This window comes from Schistocerca piceifrons, chromosome 2, assembly GCF_021461385.2.
Source record: "Schistocerca piceifrons isolate TAMUIC-IGC-003096 chromosome 2, iqSchPice1.1, whole genome shotgun sequence".
Taxonomy (NCBI): Eukaryota; Metazoa; Arthropoda; class Insecta; order Orthoptera; family Acrididae; genus Schistocerca; species Schistocerca piceifrons.
The window spans coordinates 383,559,096-383,581,087 of NC_060139.1; the positions used below are offsets into that span (position 1 = coordinate 383,559,096).

The 21,992-nt window shown below is 40.0% G+C and overlaps 1 protein-coding gene across 2 annotated transcripts in view; it reads right to left on the reverse strand.

Annotated features, from left to right (window-relative positions):
• LOC124774935 (ATP-binding cassette sub-family C member 4-like) overlaps window positions 1-9,784 on the reverse strand; it is a 312,213-nt gene extending 302,429 nt beyond the window's left edge. The window contains exons 1-2 of one of the 2 annotated variants that reach the window (XM_047249622.1): window positions 9,648-9,784; window positions 7,636-7,807 (exon numbers count right to left, since the gene is read on the reverse strand). In XM_047249622.1, the coding sequence (XP_047105578.1) occupies window positions 7,636-7,709 (74 nt within the window). In that variant the 5' untranslated portion in view covers window positions 7,710-7,807; window positions 9,648-9,784. The remainder of the gene's footprint in view (window positions 1-7,635; window positions 7,808-9,647) is intronic. The other variant, XM_047249623.1, reaches the window with a different exon arrangement.
• Window positions 9,785-21,992: the final 12,208 nt, after the last annotated feature.

Sequence of the window (21,992 nt, forward strand, 5' to 3'; positions counted from 1 at the left end):
ATCTTGCAAGTAGTGGACAGAATTGTTTTTGCAAAGACATTCAGACATTAAAAAATGACTCCATCAAGATGCAGTGTTACTGATAAAAGACCAAGGAATGAAAATGTACCGTACGTCACAACGAAAAGCAAGAAGAGGAAGAAGAAGACAGAGCGAGACAAAGAAGAAGCAGATATTAAAGTAAAAGAAATAATGTATTTATGAAAGAAGAAGGTGTATATGTTTGAGGAGGAAAAGGCGATGGTCACGATTAAGAAGATGATGATGAAGAAGACGATGATTACAATGAGGATGATAAAGAAGACGAGAAGAAGAAGATGATGATAATGATTATGATGAGGTAGATGACATTCGTGATTGGAAGATGGTCTCCAATGAATCGCCAGGATGTGTCGACTATGTCCACTGGAATAACCCAAATGAACTAGTAGAGCTTCAGAAGTGGTAGGCGTATTTCACATGATAATGAACTAATGTTTGTTGAAGAGGAACTTTGAAAAACATCGATTATTGCTTGAAGTTTGCAATGGCTGTAGAAAACAAAATGAAAGACTCATCTGCAGAATGGTTATTTGCTTATGAGAACGTTATGTCTTACCTAGAGAAATGAAGTGCTTGGATAAATCGTGATGAACTTACTCCGGCGAGCTGGATCCTTGCTAAGTTGCCAATTCAGCCAAGACTGGGAAAGGTAATAATACTGGAAGTTAAATATGTTCCATCAGCTCACACTTTCTAGAGGTTTTTGCAAGCATTAGCTGCATCAACAAAAAAACTCCTTGCTAGTGACAGCCATTCTGATAACACTGGTATGGTAACTGAATTAAAAGCATGGGAGGATGTGTGGATCAATGATGAACTAGTTGAAACTGGTTTTAGCCAGCACTGCATAACATTGTATGCTTTTTTATCATAAACAGTTGCATTTTACGATGTAAGTTGGAGCAGCTGTACTTCTAATATGTGTTTTGTAGTACTGCAGAACCAATTTTTATGTATTTTGATGAATTTAATGCACAGAACTACGATCGAACTCTGGTCGCCAACTAACGTGTAATTTATTTCAATAGTATCAATAAGTGAGCTGCCTGTATTTTAATAAGTAATACAGAATATTTAGATGTGGAAACATTTTACTTTAAGTTTTATTGTGCTTCCAGAGTGTGGTAGAGATTTCTAACTTCAGGTTTTAGACATGAATGTTTGTTGTGAGGATAACTTCTTCAATTGTAATTCTTGTCAACATGAGAACTTTAAGCTGCATTTCAGATAAGTAGTAGTACAAATAAGCGTTTGAAATGTTATGTTATCAGTTGTTATTTATTTTGAAGTATGTAAACCGTGGAACTCAGGTCGAGCTACACTTGTCAACTAACATACAATTTATTTCAGTTGTCACCGAGCGATGTAGCGCAGTGGTTAGCATACTGGACTCGCATTCGGGAGGACGACGGTTCAAACCCGCGTCCGGCCATCCTGATTCAAGTTTTCCGTGATTTCCCTAAATCGCTTCAGGCAAATGCCAGGATGGTTCCTTTGAAAGGGCACGGCCGACTTCCTTCTCTAAGGCGACGGGACCGATGACCTCGCTGTTTGGTTCCCTCCCTTGAATCAACCAATCAGTTCTGTCAGTAAGGGAGATGAGTGCATTTAATACCTTATACAGAAAATTGATGTATGGAAATATTAAATTTGAATGTGTATTACGCTTGCAAAGTGTGGTACAGCATCTGAACTTTGGTTGTTAACAAGTCCTGCTTAATCTATGAATTAAATTAATAGTACCAACATGCAATCCATGTGTATTGTTTTATCTTATAGAACAATTAATTTATGAGAGTAGTACTGCATGTGCTATGATCTTGAAATCCTACGTATTTTCAATATAATACAATTTTATTTTGCTCCAAAGTTCGAATTTTTGTATGTCATAATTTATACTTGGATATTACTCTATAGCACTGTATGAGTGATGAATAATTTTATTTTAGTCGAAAGATTTTGTATCGACTCTGTCCCATTGCCCACTGTTTTTGGTGACGTTTCATCTCTTTCTTCTTCCGGTAGTGCATCTGGTCATTTTTGACACAGGAGGGGTTTTCTTACTGTAGTACGAACATATTCAGTTTAAGTGTTATGTCGCAACAAAATAAAATCGTCAGAACTCCTCTTTCCTTTCTTTCTAAAATGGTATTTGCTCAGACAATACTGGTCCGCACTGGATTTTTCGCAGAATCCAAAGTAGACAGTCGTCATAGGTTTCGATTTTCTGAACTCGAATATCACGATTAAAATTGTCTCCCAGCTCAGGGGTACAAGTAAGATGTCACTTTACGTTTCACGTATGTTTATACCGTAATCAATAGATCTGTACATTGATTGAGTTTACCTAGTTTATTCGCGCCGCTTCTTTGCCTCCCTGTTGTGGGTGGGTGTCTGGAGCACCTCTCTGTAGCATCCAGCCCATATCAGTCAATAATGTACCGTCATGTGTGCCGCTGTTCCAGGAGAGAAATTTCCTGGTGGAACCGCTCACCGCGCTCAACGCCAAATGCACCACAGTCCTCTGGAAACTCTTCGAGGCGGGAGTAAAGGAAGTGTATCTTCGATGTCATGTCATCGTCAATGACTTTAAAAGCATAAATGAGTTCGTCCACAGAGCCGCTGTAATTTCCAGCTTTCCTGCTTCCCTGGATCAATGTCATCACTTTACGAAAACAATACCATGCATGCAACTAATCAGAGGTTAGAGTGGACTCAAGTATGTGTGCCGCAGCAGCTGGTGTATCTGTGGATCAATGAATATTCCTTTTGTGATTATCTGTCTGCTGAGTCGTAGAATCTCCAAACACAAATACTGAAATGCTCCTTCACTCCTGTCTAAAGCCTTAACAAATGCTGTCATGAGCAATATTATGTGCAATGATGGCAGAAAACTTTTGTTAGGTATCACTAGAGATTCTTCGGCATTGTTTTTTTACCTAGGCACTAGAGTTGTTCGTGGAGGCCATTGACTCTGAGCGTACTGTTTTTCTCTTGAGCGACTGTCCAACTCACACAGGTAGAAGCAAATATCTGCAAACCCAACAGCTTCACAATGAGTTTGAAATCTCCACATACCACCCATTCATACGGATTGCAATTAATACAGTTAACGACTGGAGCATATGCTCCAGGAATGGGCTATCTTTCATTACTGTTGCGTAACAGTACTGCCATAGGTTTGTTTTTGAGCTATCTGTAAAGAGTCTCCACTTTTATGGTCAATGTGACTGCAGCATGTAATGTCACCTTCGGCACTGAAATTACACTGAAATTTTCTCTGGCGTTCCCGAATTACAGACCCACGTACTGCAGTCATGAAGCCAAGTGTTGGGCTTTACCCTTCAGAAGATCTAAATCCGTAATCATATCACTGAGTTCACACTGTTATTTTGTGTTTTTCTCTGTATGATCACGTTGGTGTAAATCTAGGGTTAGTGTCACTAGCGAATGATTACACTTTTTCAGCTGTATGTGTCTATTCAACACCATCGCTGTTACTGCTTGATAGTGATACCTTCGGGGCGAATAGGGACTGGCAATCCTTTGTCATGGGCCAGAGACTGAATTACAGATGGGATGTCAGAGTACTGAATATTCCTCTTCCTCTTGGTATTGATTTCTTTCCTCAAGTTAGGTACCACACAAAAATAGAAATCTGATGCATAGTTTGTCAGTTTACGCCAAATATCAGGCACATCAGACTTTATGCAGACGTTTTTACCATGCATCCAAGCATTGAGTACAGACGAACATGTGATGAAATACACGAGTGGAGCCCACGATTTATTTTGATCTGCAACTCTACACCCGAAGTGCAAGGTGCATGCTTGTTTCACTGCTTTTATCAGTGGTTGCCTTCTTAAACCACAATATTTATGGCAGCAGAAATGTAACAAAATTTATCAAGTGCAGGTGCAGGGCATTTTTTGTGAAAGCGTACATGCGCGCAATAACACAATTCTTCAATCCCAACACTTCATGTCACGTACATTCACTGTCAACCGCCACGACACTCGCTCCAATAACAAGCGAACTAACGCAGCACTAGAGCGCGAAGCTGTGACAAACGACAGTCAAAATCATGTCTACATTCTACAATGCTCATATGACTTGATTGTGCGCACATGGGTCATGGTGTACTGTTGCAAAAATGTACTCTAAACATCCACCTTACTCATTTACGGCAGAGAAACGTTTGTGACGATGCCTTTGCATGTAGCTCTTATAATGTCCCGTAACTGAGGCTCGAAACGTGGCCTGAGGTAGCAGACAATTTTAACCTTCATATTCGTGTTCAGCGCATTTAAATTTGTAAAGCACAAATACTTTCGTTTCTGTAAAAAAAATTAAATGTGGAAATTTGTGTAAAAGTGTAATTTGTCTTCTAGCTATGTGTACAACAGTGTGGTGTTTCTACAACGCATATTTTAATTAGATGTTTATATTATTAAGTAACTGATTACAGGAATTACAATCCGTAAACATTTTAGTGGTCCTTGGCACCGTAGTTCCAAGTGGTAAATTTTGCAGCCTTCGTCGAAAGTTATTATTGCACATAAACTCGACTTGACTCAATCAGTTCTAATAAAAATAAGGGATTCCCAGTCAGTATCATTGGTTATAATTTTCTGGTTTAGAACACGATACATCTTTTACTTCCTCCTTAACCTGGTGCTTGCTAAGGTGAAATGTTAGTATAAAACTTGTAAAAGCATCATATAATGACATTTCAGTCTATGAGACCCCAATAACATTTCCTCCGATTGAAATGACTATACCTATTTCCTAAGTTTGATGTGAAGATAGCATTGTAATACTTGATAACAATTTTAGAACACTGATATGTGGAAATATTTAATTTAAGGATCCACTGTGTTTTACATCAAGTATGTGCCTGAATAATGGAATAAATTACATTCTTCCACTAGCTGGCAATAATTTACACGTCTATTTGTTTGTGTGTTTGCTTGCTTAGCATAGTACGATAGCCGTAACGTATTTTGTGCGGCTATTATCCGGTCAAGACAGTTTTACGACATACATCTTTTACGCCTAACCCAAAACGTCAACTGTCTATTTAGTATGCGATTTGTAGGTATTTAGACAAGGAAATGACATTGTGCCACGTAATTTAGCATTCAAAATCATGTTTCAGGCATCAATTTGACGGATATATTGATGTGTCTGGAAAATTAACATAGCGATATTTCATGTAAACACAGCAATCTTTGTTGCTGATAAATTTTTTGCATACATTTTAGACATTAAAAGAGCATTTGTCAAGCATTGTAGAATAATTCAGATATGGAAAAAAAATTAATCTGAGACGCCATTGTGTCTTACACCATCTGTGTTACACACATCGAATTTTGGACGATCACTACTGCAGCTTAACTTGTAAGTGAGCAGCTTAACATTTAACTGTGTGTGTGTTTTGCTGACGTATTAAAATGCTACAAGGTACCACCGTCAGGTAATTATTCTGTAAATACTTTCGAACATCGTGCAAAAATTCTGAATGTTTGGATAGTTTTGAGAACAGCTTTCTCTTCGGCTACATTGTTATTTCATCCAAATGTCCACAAAAATATTACACTATGGTTTATTTAACTTGCGCATAATTATAATTATTTAATTATTTCTCAATTATGGTAATTATTTAAATCATGCGTGACAGATTTGCTTTCCAAAAGATCGATTACTGTATGGTGAACTAAATTGAGAGTTTTGTTTTAATATTACGCTGATATTCGCTATAGTGCCGAAGGGGAGAGGGGGAGAAGTTACAAAGCACAGTGAGGTGGTTCTACCATCTTAGGTTTTATTTTCAATTTAATATCCCACTAACACAACTATGTTAGTTCTGATATCCAACACTTTGATTGGCCAGAGAAAGGGAGGTGGTGGGGAGTAGAAGAGGGGAGAAGAGTGGTTGTGGCTTGTCACGTGACGATTCTGATGTCAATGATGACGTCACTGATAAAAGTGATGATATCACTAATAACTGGGTTAGGCCTTGCAATATCATGGGATTGCATTCCTTGCTTTTCGATGTGGATCAAAGGCCCTACAGATATACTACCAACATTCTTCGTTTCCAGAGGAAAACAAAGAAAAATCTTCCCGACCCCATGATACGAAAATTTTCATCTTGAGAAGAAAGAGTTGTATTAGCAGCGAAACTGGAAGGAAAACCACAATTCCGAAGTCAGTCACGATCAGAAGGTCTCTGGTAAAATGATGCGGAAGTGCAGCTTTTGAAGAATTTAGTGTTTGTGTAACTTTAGAAAGGAGTACAGTTCGATCGACAAAACGAGCTTCATAAATACTTGGGAAGGATTTGTGATTTAAATAATAAATCACTGCATCCGTAAACGTAACTGGGGCAGTGTTTTATTATTTAAATCAACAACGAAAACGATTCTGCAGCCTGTGGTAACCAAATACGAAACAATCAAGAAAGTCAGGACTTAAAAAGTATCTTCGAAAGTGAATAATACCAATAGGGCAACCAGACATAGCGTTGTAGAAAACGTTGAAGAAATTGTTAGAAGGTTTCCAGCTAGCAACAAATCATCATAACAAGAAATCAGTTCCCCTGTAATAAACTCAAACTTTTTCATGCGATGCATTGCATGTGGCTCAACAATAAGTGCCTACCAGAGGCAGGAAACTGGCCATTAACATCGCGAGCAGGCTTAAACGACCACGAGTTTACGACCTGCTCCATTGACTACAGTGTCATTTGGTGCCACTATTGATGGCCCACTTAATATGTACATCCGCTGCTCTTCCGACTGTTAATATTGGCTTTCGAAAGGGCAGCCGACATCACCATTTGATTTTGAGAAGCTGGGTTGACTCCTCTCCTCGCACTAAGTCCTACTCGTCTGTATGAGGAACCGAAACGGGACCATTTGCATGGCAGTATAGAATGTTGAGAGCTCAGTTCTGGAAATGGGTATAAGAGAATGCAGGAAAAAATGTGAATGAGCTAAAGAAAAATTTTGGAGGCAAGAAAGAGGGGATTAATTTAGAGCGTGACCAAAAGAGGAACTGTTTAAAACGACTGAATTCTTCATATATTGGAGTATTAGCGGAATAGGGAAAAGCTAAGTGTCTTAAGCAAGTGTTGTGAGAGAAAGTGGGTCAGTGTACAATAGACCGAGTTACAGTATGAATGTGCAAGGAAGCCCAGAATGTAATGAGCAGATAACTGATAGGTATCACTTTCAGGGGGTTAATTATGGGTTCGACCTTCCGCCAGCGTTGGCATTGCAGCGAAGTTTATAGCAGGGTTTCCCAGACTGCGTTCTGCAGAACACTAGTGCTCCATGGTAAGTAAATAAGTGCTCTGCGAAAAAATGTTAATAGCACAGCGGCTTTTTTCACAGTATTATTTTTTTTATTTTATTGTGATTTCTTTATTATTACTTGTGATTTAAAACTGAATTAATCACTGAATAAAACAGGTTTCCCTCATTTTTAAAAATTTTATTAACCTCTCTATCTAAGTACCAGGATTCTCAAAGTGTTCCTTCAGAATAAAAGTTTGGGAACCCCTGGTTTGGAGCAGCTGTAGCGACTTACGAGAAGAAGAGCACGGACAGAGGGTTGGCCGTCTTGCGTGGGTTGTCGCGGGTTCGCTTCTTGCCCACGTCCATTGCGGCCGGTGACTGGTGGCTGCTGGATGGTGGTTGGTGAGTAGTGTGTGATGAGTTGCGTGGCCTCCGGCCGCCAGTAAGGATGGCGGGCAACTCCGCTGCGTACGAAACATCGCACAGTGAGGATACGCGCTTATCAGGCAACAGATATGGGCGCATGCGAACCGCGCGAGGAAGGGAAGGCACTGCTAGGCACAAGCAGCTCATTCAAGGACTTACTTTCAGACAAGCTTTCTAACGATTTTCACCGTGTCGCTATATTATTTAGCTGTACTAGGGTAAGCCAATAAGTATCTTTATTTTCGTTCTAAACGTCTGTAGGTTGGCAGTACCGCTTAGTCCGGTCGCCAGTCGCTAGATGGCCCTGTCCTCTTCGCTTGTCCTAAATATCAGTGTTGTTATATCACAAAGCTGTGCACTCGTGGGACGTAAACATGGCTGCGCCACTCTCCGTTTGTAATCCGTTATTGTTTCGTGGCCTAAGTGTTTACCAGGAGCCGAAATGCATTGACGACTTTTAGTACAGTACTGGAGTGATGCATTACCACTACGAAGTGTTTACCAGAAGACTAAACAATTCAAATGCGGCTGAAAGAGCGTGGAGCACGTGAGTCAGTCGCATCCTTAACTGACGCCAAAACTGTGCAAGTGCGTCGCCTAATTTTGAATAACTCTCGAGTGACTATTGATGAAGTAGCAAAAGAAACGCAAATTCGTCATGTTTCTGCATATGATGCCACACGTAAAAATCTCAACATTCCCAAAGTTTGTGCAAGTTCGTGCTAAAAAAGCTCAATGAAGAGCACAAGTGCAATCATGTGAGAATAAGCTTGTTAAAGGTACTGCTTTCTGTATGTGTTTTTGATACACCTCAAACACGTCTCAATAAAACGGACGTTACAGCAGTTATTAATGACAAAATGTTCTACATAATCAGTTCCTTTATTTTATTTATTTATTTATTTATTTAACCTGATCAGATTACGTCTATCAGGCCCTCTCTTACATCGGACCAGTGTTCCACACATGCAGCATTTCACACATCAGAGTTACATCATGACAATAGTTTAAATAAGAAAATTAGATTACTCTAGTGACAATATGAATAAAGAGTAATGACTAAGACCTAATAAAGTAATTGCTGGCAGTATTTTTACAACAGGTGCTATACATACAAATTATGATAAAAGCAATAATTATGACAGTAAAAAATAAAATCAAATAATAATGATAAACATGAGAAAAATTGGCAATAGTAATGAAGATTTGTGCAGATGTACATTAATATCTTGGTGTGTAAAGTAGATGTTTACTAGTATAGCGAGTTTCGGGGAAGGGAGATTGAAGGAGGGGAAAAGAGGGAAGTAATGAGGTGAAGTGCATTCATGTACAGAGGAAGGCATTACTGTTACTTAAGTAGATACGTCATTAACCGTTTTTTGAAGCCGGACATGTTTTTAAGTTCTCTAACATAACGAGGGAGGTTATTCCAGAGTCGGGTTCCCGCTACTTTAAAGGACTTGGAGAAAGTGACTGAGCGATACAGTGGAACAGAGAGGATTTTATTATGATGGGAACGTGTGTTTCTGTCATGTTGTTCCGACATAAGCGTTAAGGACGGGGAGAGATATGAGGGACAGTGTACATTTATAAGGCAGTAGATGAGACAGAGTGTACAGAAATCTCTGCGTTTGTCTTTAGACCACTTAGCTCACCTAGACAAACGAACAATAAATGATAATTAGCATTCATTGTAATTATTAACTGAGTAAGAATCGTTCTTACTAACATACATCAAAACATTCCTGAGTTATTTGCGTGGATGAAAATCAAATACACATGTGACAGTACCAAATAACGAATCAAATCTTCGTCGAACATTCTTCATGGAGATGTTAGCAGATAATTTACAATAGCCATGTATGTGGTTGTGCATACCTTAAGCAAATTTCTCCTCACCAAAATAATATTCTGAAATATTAGATCCTTCAGCCAGCACTCTACACAAATGGTCCTTAGCACTAACGGTTGTAGCGCCAGCCGTAAAGAAGTAACCAACACCAGACTTTCTATGCGCTTCCTGGCACTTGTCAGCTTCTGCGCAGGAGAAGACGGCCTTGCTGGAACGTGGCAAAGTCGATGAGTCACGCCCTGACCAGCTGGAGACGGCGACCTTGGCCGGGATCACTCACCTAGTGTATAGAACTGGCTTACATATTAGCGGCAGGAGCCGCGTATGTTGGTCCAGAGCTAAAGTGCTTCCCTGAAATTCAGCCAATCGCCGGATCGAATCCCGGTCGGACTTTAAATTTTCTAGTCTGCGTTTTAACTTGGCCTTCACCTCTCAACGATGTGAGGAATCGCCAGAAACGTCAGATGGTTCGGATTTCACGTTAAACAAGAGGCCCCCCTTCCCCGGTTGGCTAACTGGGGTAGGTTAGAGACACTCAACTCGTCAAAGTGGCGTCGAATTGAAAGTCTTGCCAACAGGCCAGTGAGTCAAACGAAATTATCATTATCACCAGCGTCAGGCCTGTCTGTGATGCCCGGTTACGTTCCTATGGGCGCAGCGGGTGATCCATCACCTGCACGTAAGCACAGAAGCAGATTTGACAGCAGCAGATGTCGCGGTAGATCCCTCTGCAATGGAACATGATCGTCCACCCAACCGATGGCGTGGAACCTTAAATACGACGTTCACCAACTTCTCTACACTCACCCACGGCAGATACCGTCTGCAGAAACCAGTTGCAGAACATGTTACGTGCCCTTCCGTAAAATCCAAAATCTACCGAAGCCTTAACATTATCCGTGCTCTTACATGATCGCACATACCTGTCATATATTTACATGTCTACGTCTTCTTCTCTCTCTTAAGATCAAATTGAGACCTATAGTTTCTATCCTGAATAGGAGACACCACAACCCATGATATCTAATTTAAAATTATATTTGCTACATTGAGTCGGAGACCTCACTACAAAGTTTAGCACTACGAATTGTTTAACCGAGCGAGGTGTCGCAGTGGTTAGCACACTGGACTCGCATTCGGGAGGACGACGGTTCACTCCCGTCTCCGGCCATCCTGATTTAGGTTTTCCGTGATTTCCCTAAATCGTTTCAGGCAAATGTCGGGATGGTTCCTTTGAAAGGGCACGGCCGATTTCCATCCCAATCCTTCCCTAACCCGAGCTTGCGCTCCGTCTCTAATGACCTCGTTGTCGACGGGACGTTAAACACTAACCACCACCACCACGAATTGTTTACCAGTAGACTGAGTAATTCAAAAGCAGCGGAACAAGAGTGAAAAACGAGGAAAGAGCAGTCAGTCATATCCACAACTGACGCCGAACTTCAAAAAGTGCATGACATAATTTGGATAACCGACGAGTGACTGTTGATTAAATGGTGAGTCAAATGCAGCCGGCCGGTGTGGCCGAGCGGTTCTAGGCGCTTCAGTCTGGAACCGCGCGACCGCTACGGTTGCAGGTTCGAATCCTGCCTCGGGCATGGATGTGTGTGATGTCCTTAGCTTAGTTAGGTTTAGGTAGTCCTAAGTTGTAGGGGACTGATGACATCAGATGTTAAGCCCCATAGTGCTCAGAGCCATTTGAACCTTTTTTTTTTTTTTAGTCAAATGCATTGTACCCGTGGTCTAGGGGTAGCGTCTTTGATTCATAATCAAAACGTTTTCGGCCCCGGGTTCGATCCCCGCCACTGCCTAAATTTTGATAAATAATCAGCATTGGAGGCCGAAGACTTCCGGCATAAGAAGTCAGCCTCATTCTGTCAACGGCGTTGACAAAGAGAGCGGAGGAGCGGATAGAGGTTCAGGGCACTCTCTTGTCCTAGGGGTGGGAAATTGCCCCTAAAGGCGGAAGAATCAGCAGTGATCAGCGACATGAGAGAGCGGAGGAGCGGATAGAGGTTCAGGGCACTCTCTTGTCCTAGGGGTGGGAAATTGCCCCTAAAGGCGGAAGAATCAGCAGTGATCAGCGACATGAGGATGCAGAAGGCAATGGAAACCACTGCATTAAAGACACGTAACGTGTATCCACAGGACATGTGGCCTGTAATTGAAGAAGTGTCATGATGATCTCTCCATTGGCAAAAGATTCCGGAATAGTCCCCCACTCGGATCTCCGGGAGGGGACTGCCAAGGAGGAGGTTACCATGAGAAAAAAATTGAATAATCTACGAAAGGATAACGTTCTACGAGTCGGGGCGTGGAATGTCAGAAGCTTGAACGTGGTAGGGAAACTAGAAAATCTGAAAAGGGAAATGCAAAGGCTCAATCTAGATATAGTAGGGCTCAGTGAAGTGAAGTGGAAGGAAGACAAGGATTTCTGGTCAGATGAGTATCGGGTAATATCAACAGCAGCAGAAAATGGTATAACAGGTGTAGGATTCGTTATGAATTGGAAGGTAGGGCAGAGGGTGTGTTACTGTGAACAGTTCAGTGACTGGGTTGTTCTAATCAGAATCGACAGCAGACCAACACCGACAACGATAGTTCAGGTATACATGCCGACGTCGCAGGCTGAAGGTGAACAGATAGAGAAAGTGTATGAGGATATTGAAAGGGCAATTCAGTATGTAAAAGGGGACGAAAATCTAATAGTCATGGGCGACTGGAATGCAGTTGTAGGGGAAGGAGTAGAAGAAAAGGTTACAGGAGAATATGGGCTTGGGACAAGGAATGAAAGAGGAAAAAGACTAATTAAGTTCTGTAACAAGTTTGAGCTAGTAATAGCGAATACCCTGTTCAAGAATCACAAGAGGAGGAGGTATACTTGGAAAAGGTCGGGAGATACGGGAAGATTTCAATTAGATTACATCATGGTCAGACAGAGATTCCGAAATCATATACTGGATTGTAAGGCGTACCCAGGAGCAGATATAGACTCAGATCACAATATAGTAGTGACGAAGAGTAGGCAGAAGTTCAAGACATTAGTCAGGAAGAATCAATACGCAAAGAAGTGGGATACGGAAGTACTAAGGAATGACGAGATACGTTTGAAGTTCTCTAACGCTATAGATACAGCAATAAGGAATAGCGCAGTAGGCAGTACAGTTGAAGAGGAATGGACATCTCTAAAAAGGGCCATCACAGAAGTTGGGAAGGAAAACATAGGTACAAAGAAGGTAGCTGCGAAGAAACCATGGGTAACAGAAGAAATACTTCAGTTGATTGATGAAAGGAGGAAGTACAAACATGTCCCGGGAAAATCAGGAATACAGAAATACAAGTCGCTGAGGAATGAAATAAATAGGAAGTGCAGGGAAGCTAAGACGAAATGGCTGCAGGAAAAATGTGAAGACATCGAAAAGGATATGATTGTCGGAAGGACAGACTCAGCATACAGGAAAGTCAAAACAACCTTTAGTGACATCAAAAGCAACGGTGGTAACATTAAGAGTGCAACGGGAATTCCACTGTTAAATGCAGGGGTGAGAGCAGATAGGTGGAAAGAATACATTGAAAGCCTCTATGAGGGTGAAGATTTGTCTGATGTGATAGAAGAAGAAACAGGAGTCGATTTAGAAGAGATAGGGGATCCAGTATTAGAATCGGAATTTAAAAGAGCTTTGGAGGACTTACGGTCAAATAAGGCAGAAGGGATAGATAACATTCCATCAGAATTTCTAAAATCATTGAGGGAAGTGGCAACAAAACGACTATTCACGTTGGTGTGTAGAATATATGAGTCTGGCGATATACCATCTGACTTTCGGAAAAGCATCATCCACACAATTCCGAAGACGGCAAGAGCTGACAAGTGCGAGAATTATCGCACAATCAGCTTAACAGCTCATGCATCGAAGCTGCTTACAAGAATAACATACAGAAGAATGGAAAAGAAAATTGAGAATGCGCTAGGTGACGATCAGTTTGGCTTTAGGAAAAGTAAAGGGACGAGAGAGGCAATTCTGACCTTACGGCTAATAATGGAAGCAAGGCTAAAGAAAAATCAAGACACTTTCATAGGATTTGTCGACCTGGAAAAAGCGTTCGACAATAGAACATGGAGCAAGCTGTTCGAGATTCTGAAAAAAGTAGGGGTAAGCTATAGGGAGAGACGGGTCATATACAATATGTACAACAACCAAGAGGGAATAATAAGAGTGGACGATCAAGAACGAAGTTCTCGTATTAAGAAGGGTATAAGACAAGGCTGTAGCCTTTCGCCCCTACTCTTCAATCTGTACATCGAGGAAGCAATGATGGAAATAAAAGAAAGGTTCAGGAGTGGAATTTGAATACAAGGTGAAAGGATATCAATGATACGATTCGCTGATGACATTGCTATCCTGAGTGAAAGTGAAGAAGAATTAAATGATCTGCTGAACGGAATGAACAGTATAATGAGTACACAGTATGGTTTGAGAGTAAATCGGAGAAAGACGAAGGTAATGAGAAGTAGTAGAAGTGGGAACAGCGAGAAACTTAACATCAGGATTGATGGTCACGAAGTCAATGAAGTTAAGGAATTCTGCTTCCTAGGCAGTAAAATAACCAATGACGGACGGAGCAAGGAGGACCTCAAAACCAGACTTGCTATGGCAAAAAAGGCATTTCTGGCCAAGAGAAGTCTACTAATATCAAATACCGGGCTTAAGTTGAGGAAGAAATTTCTGAGGATGTACGTCTGGAGTACAGCATTGTATGGTAGTGAAACATGGACTGTGGGAAAACCGGAACAGACGAGAATCGAAGCATTTGAGATGTGGTGGTATAGACGAATGTTGAAAATTAGGTGGACCGATAAGGTAAGGAATGAGGAGGTTCTACGCAGAATCGGAGAGGAAAGGAATATGTGGAAAACACTGATAAGGAGAAGGGACAGGATGATAGGACATCTGCTAAGACATGAGGGAATGAATTCCATGGTACTAGAGGGAGCTGTAGAGGGCAAAAACTGTAGAAGAAGACAGAGATTGGAATACGTCAAGCAAATAATTGAGGACGTAGATTGCAAGTGCTACTCTGAGATGAAGAGGGTAGCACAGGAAAGGAATTCGTGGCGGGCCGCATCAAACCAGTCAGTAGACTGATGACAAAAAAAAAAAAATGCACATTAGTCATGTTTATGAAACTGACGCCATACTTAATAGTCCCAACATTCGTAAGGTTTGAGCAAAATGGTTCCAAAACAACTCAATGAAACATAGAGACGCAGTCATGTGAGAATCTGCCAGCAGCTACTGAACTGTGAACTGTTGTGCTAATGAAGTGAGACGTTTTGGAAACAAATAATCACTGGAGATGAGACAAGTGTTCATCACCTGTGCACCAAAAGTAAACTCCAGAGCATGAATTGGAAACAGCTTCTATCTCTAGCCAGAAAGAAATTTGAGTGTCCACCCTCTGCAGGGAAAGGGATAACCACAGTTTTCTGGGTAGCACAAAGTCAAATTGTAAAACATTACCGCGAAGCATTAAGTGCTGAACGAGTTGAAGTCTGCAATTCGAATATCCGAAGTCACATTTTTTTCGAAATGTCATTATATTTTCGCTACGGCTGTCCTTGATGAAATGCTTTTGTTTTCACCAGCTTTGACAGGGCGAAGTTTTAATCCAAAGCTCATGCTTTGGCCCCTGTAATATTTTCAGTTTATAACTAAGACTCAAGGAACACTTTTTCGTGTGGACTTTCTTTCTTGGTAAAGATTAGCTACTTTCTGTCGTAATCTGAGGGTATTTCAATACAACATGCATAAATCTTCTTTTACTTAAGTGTGAACGTTTTATTTCTCGGCAAGGTAGAAGCTACCGAACTACAAGTTATTACTGAATCTGTGTCTTTGAAAATCTGCCGTTGTATGCCATTTAAAAAGAAACGATCCCAGAAAAGGATGCCGGTGCCATCTCACCATGAGCAATGGAAACTTGAAAGAGAGAGAAGACATTCAGTGGCTCTTCAATTTTATGCCATCGGCAACGTTATAATAACGCGTATTTTTATCTATATAAATATTTTTATCTATATAAAAATAGGCGTCGATTTAAGTGCATATAGAGCCTGCGAGCACCGATAAAACACTCCTTTTTTGTCAAAACTGCCAGAGATAAAATCAAAGAATAATTCACCTACTGCGTAAAAAATGTAAGATATCGTCAAAAAGATTTGTGAAATGATTTGTCCAAAGCTAAGAAATTAAATGGAGAATTATTTGACGCAACTCATTTGCTGTACGTGATTTCGAGCATCATTCAAAGGCGCTTTAATATTTCTCTAACGTATTTTACTTCTTACTTCTAGACAAATCATTTCAGAAGATATTTGGCCGAATTTTTGTCAAGTTTTGTTCAGAAAGCATGCTCTTACTGACACCTCATTTGCTTTCCTAGTGTCTTATGTTATCAAAATGTTCTGAATTTAGTACTTGATTCGCAGGAAGCAGTTAAAAATCACACAAATGCAAATTTTTGTGTGAAATATAGCTAATACTTCATTTAAACAGCTAGCAAAGCTGTTCGTGAAATATTTCAATATTCCTTCAGATCACTAAGTTTATCTTAATTGTCGTGATTACTTTTGAACAATCAAATATTTTTTTCCGCAACTGGATTTCACGTCGGTCAATTGTGATAACCTATTTGTCCAATTCCCACTCTTTTCTTGGCTATGAAAATTCGGACGAAGGCTCTTTGTGTAATTTATAATGGATTAGAGAAGAAAAGCTTTTTTGCCAAGATCGCTAATTATAACCTTTATTCTCGGTAACGGTTTCGGTAATCAGTATTACCATCATTAGAGCTCGACAGACAGTTCATTGCATATTTCTTAAAATAACAGTAAACGTATTCTTTCTAATGAAGTGGCAGATACGTTACAGACTAGAAAACTGACTCATCGGCAAGTCAAAATTAAAATAACTTTATTTATAGTGAGTATCGTTTTCGCTCCGCTCAAGCATTTGGCCACCAAGAAAACAGTTATATAGAACTAACGGTGTTTTATTTTACTGGGGACTGCAATATAGTGTAAGTCACTGAAAATAGCAACTTCTATTTGTTTACCAGATTGCTATCTGATGTTTCGAAAAATTTCAGTTGCACCTTTTTAATGATAGTGATTTCTAAAGTCGACGGATAGCAGCACAGCTTGTAGCCATTATTTCACGCAAGTAAAGAAAAACATGTACTATTAGAGTTTGGTGGAATTATAACCTATGTTATCGCAGTACTGGTAAGATTGTCTTAATGCAGTGATAGTAAAGAGTCTGCCAAGTTGTTTTCTGTTAAAACAGACACCCACATGTTTTCCTGTAATGTGGATATTTGGTTGGTTGGTTTGGGGAAGGAGACCAGACAGCGTGGTCATCGGTCTCATCGAATTAGGGAAGGATGGGGAAGGAAGTCGGCCGTGCCCTTTCAGAGGAACCATCCCAGCATTTGCCTGGAGTGAGTTAGGGAAATCACGGAAAACCTAAATCAGGATGGCCGGACGCGGGATTGAACCGTCGTCCTTCCGAATGCGAATGTGGATATTTATGGAAGTAGTTGCCTCCTAGTGTGTGGTAGTGGAGGTGCTCTCATATTTCGACAGGATTTGCCTACCTGTTAACCCACCACATAAATACTAGAGGCACGAAATATAGATTATCGATTATGCTGAAAACGGCACACAAATGACCAGCTTCACTGATCGTTTCAGGTTGGAATTTATACTTTCTACCAGCAAAGTCACTTTATTTAGAGCACAGGTCTGAAGACCATTGGTATTCTAGCGATCGAATTGTTAATTTCAATATTTTATTTATTTTAAACAATACACCATTTGCCTCACGGACTAGTTCATGAGGTTATTATATTGCAGTTACTTTTGATGTAGTATCTTTACTACTCCATTATTTTAAATCTTGTCACTACATTCCGCAAATAATCTTTCTTTGATTTGAAACGTGACTGCCAGTTTTTAAAATAGTTTTATATTTTTAATAATGTAACTATTTCGTACTCATACACAATCTGTGCCTGTCTTTGGAGGACTGTTTTCCCCTCCCTCTTGTATTTACCTGCATATTCAGTGGTCATCCACTTCCTCAAATCTGAGTTCCATTTCAGGCCCCTGTCGAGAGTGCACTAGCAGTCCACACACTGACGACGGGAACATGGCAAATGCCATAACCCGATTTCTCAGAAACTTTGCTCAGTGGAAGAGAAGTCAAAATAAGTGAACACCTGTCTCGGTTTATTCATTTTTGAGAAAACGACCGTCAAAGTTTTCAACGTAATTTAGATGCCTTTTAGTGAGCGAGAATGTTACTCGAAATGTCGGCAGAATGCCGAGCGTTGCGGACTCTTACCTTCGCGCCTCGTGTTCGAAAACGGATTATTTGTTTTATTTTCTTATTTTCATTTATTTATTTACATTTATCTACTCATGTCCACAGATGGTTACTACACGAATGTTTCTTATCAGAGGATACAAGGCAATTATATTAATTGCAAAATTACAACTGAGTTTGACAATAAGTGCCACACATATATTATACAATATGAGTGTATATGATACCTAAATTTCAATTCTGATATTCATATATTCCATTCTTATATCATCTCTTGTATTAAATCTTATTTTGTTCTTATATTTATTCTCCAGGAAGATTCGGTGCACTCACTTGGATTATACTCTCGTAGAAACATTCGAAACATAGAAATTCCGAGTGCCACGAGCAACGCACGCAGGCGGGTTTGCCACAATGAAGTTTCTTCGTATGAATCTCATTCGGGGAAGAAACGTCATTAACTTTGCAGAATATTTCACACTTCGGCAATAATTTCACGGCAAACCACACTTGACGGATCACTTTATCGAAAACTGACTCTTGCAGTTGATTATGAATCAAGAAGCATTACAGGATTTTCACCAAAAATTATTTTCTAATTTTTTATTCATTCGCCGGACATACAATTAGTAGACGGAAAATGACAATGTTATATCAATACTCTCTGGAAAACTTTCGTGTAGTAATCTTCTACAAACATGGGAAGATAAATGAAACGCTGAACTAAAAATAATAATCGAGTTTCGTACACTGTGCAAAAGTATGAAGCCGGGACCCTAGCCACAGTTCCACTGCTTTGGTTGCACTATTTACTCGCTAAAAGGCACATGAAGTATCTCGAAAACTTTGACCATCGTTTCCTCAGAAACAGTCGAGTATCTACGGATAAACCGAGATACATTTTCGCTTATTTTGACTCCTCTTCCACCTAATGAATTTTCTGAGATGTCGGGTTCTGGCACTTGCTGTGTTTTCCTCGTTAGAGGGACAACAAAATCTGGTGAATCGAAACCTAAACTGTAGATTCAACATCGGCGACGAAGAATCACAAAATTGTCGTTCTTGTGTCAGGTCGTGAAAAGCATGGGACAAAACTTTATACTTCCGGCTCCAGGAGTCAGGTCAGGGTATTTACAAAGTCCTCTGCTGCAGCAGGACTAGATGGTAACATCAGTGCCAGTGAGAACCCCTTTTGTAAATTCGAGATCGATTGTTTCAGATCAAACCTGCTTTGTTTGTCACAACCAAAATCCTTCGCATCTGAAGTTGCTCTGACATAATAAAACAGACACTTTCTGCCACTACATAAAACTTCTTGAAATTATTCGTTCTTTTCTGTGTCTACCTTTATACTTGCATTTAGTATACCAGCCTTCTTCTTGTGGTTCAAGGTCTCACATTTATTTTCTGTTTTAAGAATCATTCCCAGCACTACTAAATGTTTTGGAAATCAGAACGATTTCACAGTGACATAATAGGTTCTGCAAGGGATAGGTTCTATCATGTGGAGCCTTATATGAAAACACTGCTCATCTTAATTTAGACACTGTGTTAGAAACTCCTTTGGAAGTAGTTCATGTATTTCATTCGAAGCACGCCGACAAATTACCTCGATTGTGACAGTTAATTTGACTTAAAAGACAATATTTTGATTACACTCTAAGACAAAATAATGGACGCAACACGGAGGAATTATCCGAATGGGGCGGGAATCGGTAGATGTGATGTACATGTACAGAGATACCAGACTGGCGACAGGAAAGTTGTTCCAACATTTATGCATCGACAGCTTAGGATATGCAGGAGTGCTAGGATCTTCATTAATAGGAAAATTGGACGCTTGTTTCCCGAGGAAGATAAGATTAATCTTTTAGCTTTTAATGCTGTGTCGCATGTGACTAAGGCTGACTTTGATGATTTGCTCGGAATTTTAAAATTTGTGTATTTGAAAGTGCCCACTTGATTATTAGTACACAAGAGCGTAAACTTAATATATGTTAAAAAATGACTTAATTGCTCCAGCTGATATCAGTTACTACCTGCCTTCCGCATGGAACACGCCTATCTCACCACTGACTGCTAGTGTTAGACACATACGGTTATTGTCAACAAGTATGGGCCTGAAGATGATGTTGTAACAACATCGAAACTAGTTGCCAATAAAACCAACACTTTCATACAGCTGGAGGATTTAGTCATTTTTTTAACATATACTATACCAGCTGACGTCCCAAGTCGTCCGTTTTAATTATGGATATACGAAGATTAAACTTAATATGCTTCGGAAAATTTATTGTCATTAAGCATATCGCCGGGATAAGAGACCCAAGGTCCATATTCCGTTTGCGGAGCGTCTTGTCAACCTAACGGAGATTCTTTTCGGTGTATAACAGATAAACGTGCTCAACAAAGGCCTTAAGTATAGCATCCAACTAAGGCTACTGCCTCTTCCTTGGTAACAGACGTTATATTCGCCCTTGATGCTTCATCTTGTAACAAATCTGAAAAACTGAGAATCGCTTGTAAAACCAGTGAACTTATTGAGAGGCCACACTTGCTAAGTATGATAATAAAGGCCACATGATTTTGGCATCTCTTAATAAAATCCTTCACTCAGATAATGCCATTGTAGTCCTTGCTAACAAAGAGAATATTGCTTTTGTTGTTTATGAAAGTAACTACAATGGTAAAACCCAGAAGAAACCTAATCACGAAATAGGTTATGATCTTGGCAAGATCTATGCTAAAGAGCTTAAGGCTTACTTCGATGTATGCACATATATCGCCCCCTGAGCTCTTACCTAATTTTAAAGTTATGAGTCCTAAGGCCCCCAACATGTGTGCACAAATATACACTCACAAGATGAATTTCCCTATATGTCCTGTTATTAATGGGACTGGGAACACAGGCGAACCAGTCTCTAAATATTTGCTCCAACTAATTCGCAATGAGATCACATTTCGTGAAAATTTTGGCATTTCTAATAGAAACGAACGTGTACAACTCTTACATGAAAAATATTTCCCTCCTTGGTGCACTTTACGAGCTTCAATAATAATATTTATAAGCAGTCGGATGGCTTGGTCGTCGGTAATTGTCTTACAGTGTTTCTTGCTAACATATTCGTGAATTACTGGGAGTCTGAATGCTTCATCTGGGCCTTCAAGGGTTTAAAAAAAATCCGCTTTTACAGGCGATATGTAGACTCCATAATAATTGTTTTTGACAGTGAAGGTTCGGGTATTAAGCTTCTGGTAGAAGAGTTTAGCAACCTTCATAGCGAAATGACCTTTACACATGAGGTCGTGAATAGTAATGGTATGTTCAACGCATTTGATTTGCTGCTCTGTCCCACTAATAATGTTATCAAATTCGACATTTATAGTAAGCCTTCTGCAAACGACTCAGTCGTAGACGCTACGTCGTGTCATCCCTGTAAGTACAAGATGAACTACTTTAGATCTATGTTTCATCACATCACTGAAATTCCACTTATCACAGAATCTATTACAAACGAACTCGAAAATCATAAATATGTCGATTTTTGTAATGGCTACAGCCCCTCCATCACTGACAAATTATACATGCAGAAAGCATGATGCTACGGACGAAAAACCACTTTCAGCCCTGCACCTCAAAACTATAGGTTTGCTAAGCTCCCATTTTTCGGTAATGTGTCCTGTGCCATAGCTTAGCTCCCTCGTGGTCAAAATATGAGAACAGAGTATATCACATCTAATAAAATTCAAATCAATACATTCACAACGAGCGTCCCAAGAGAGGTAAATACCCTAAATCCTGCGGCCACTATCCACCTTCCCTATGGGAACTTTAAGTTTTACACTATGCTCCATAGAGAAAGAGACTCAATCTGCTTGAAGAGATCGAAACTGCCAAACATCCACATGTTAAGAAGTATTTTTACTCAGTGATCAGTTATCTGTCAAAAATCAGGTTTTATGATTATACACTCCTGGAAATGG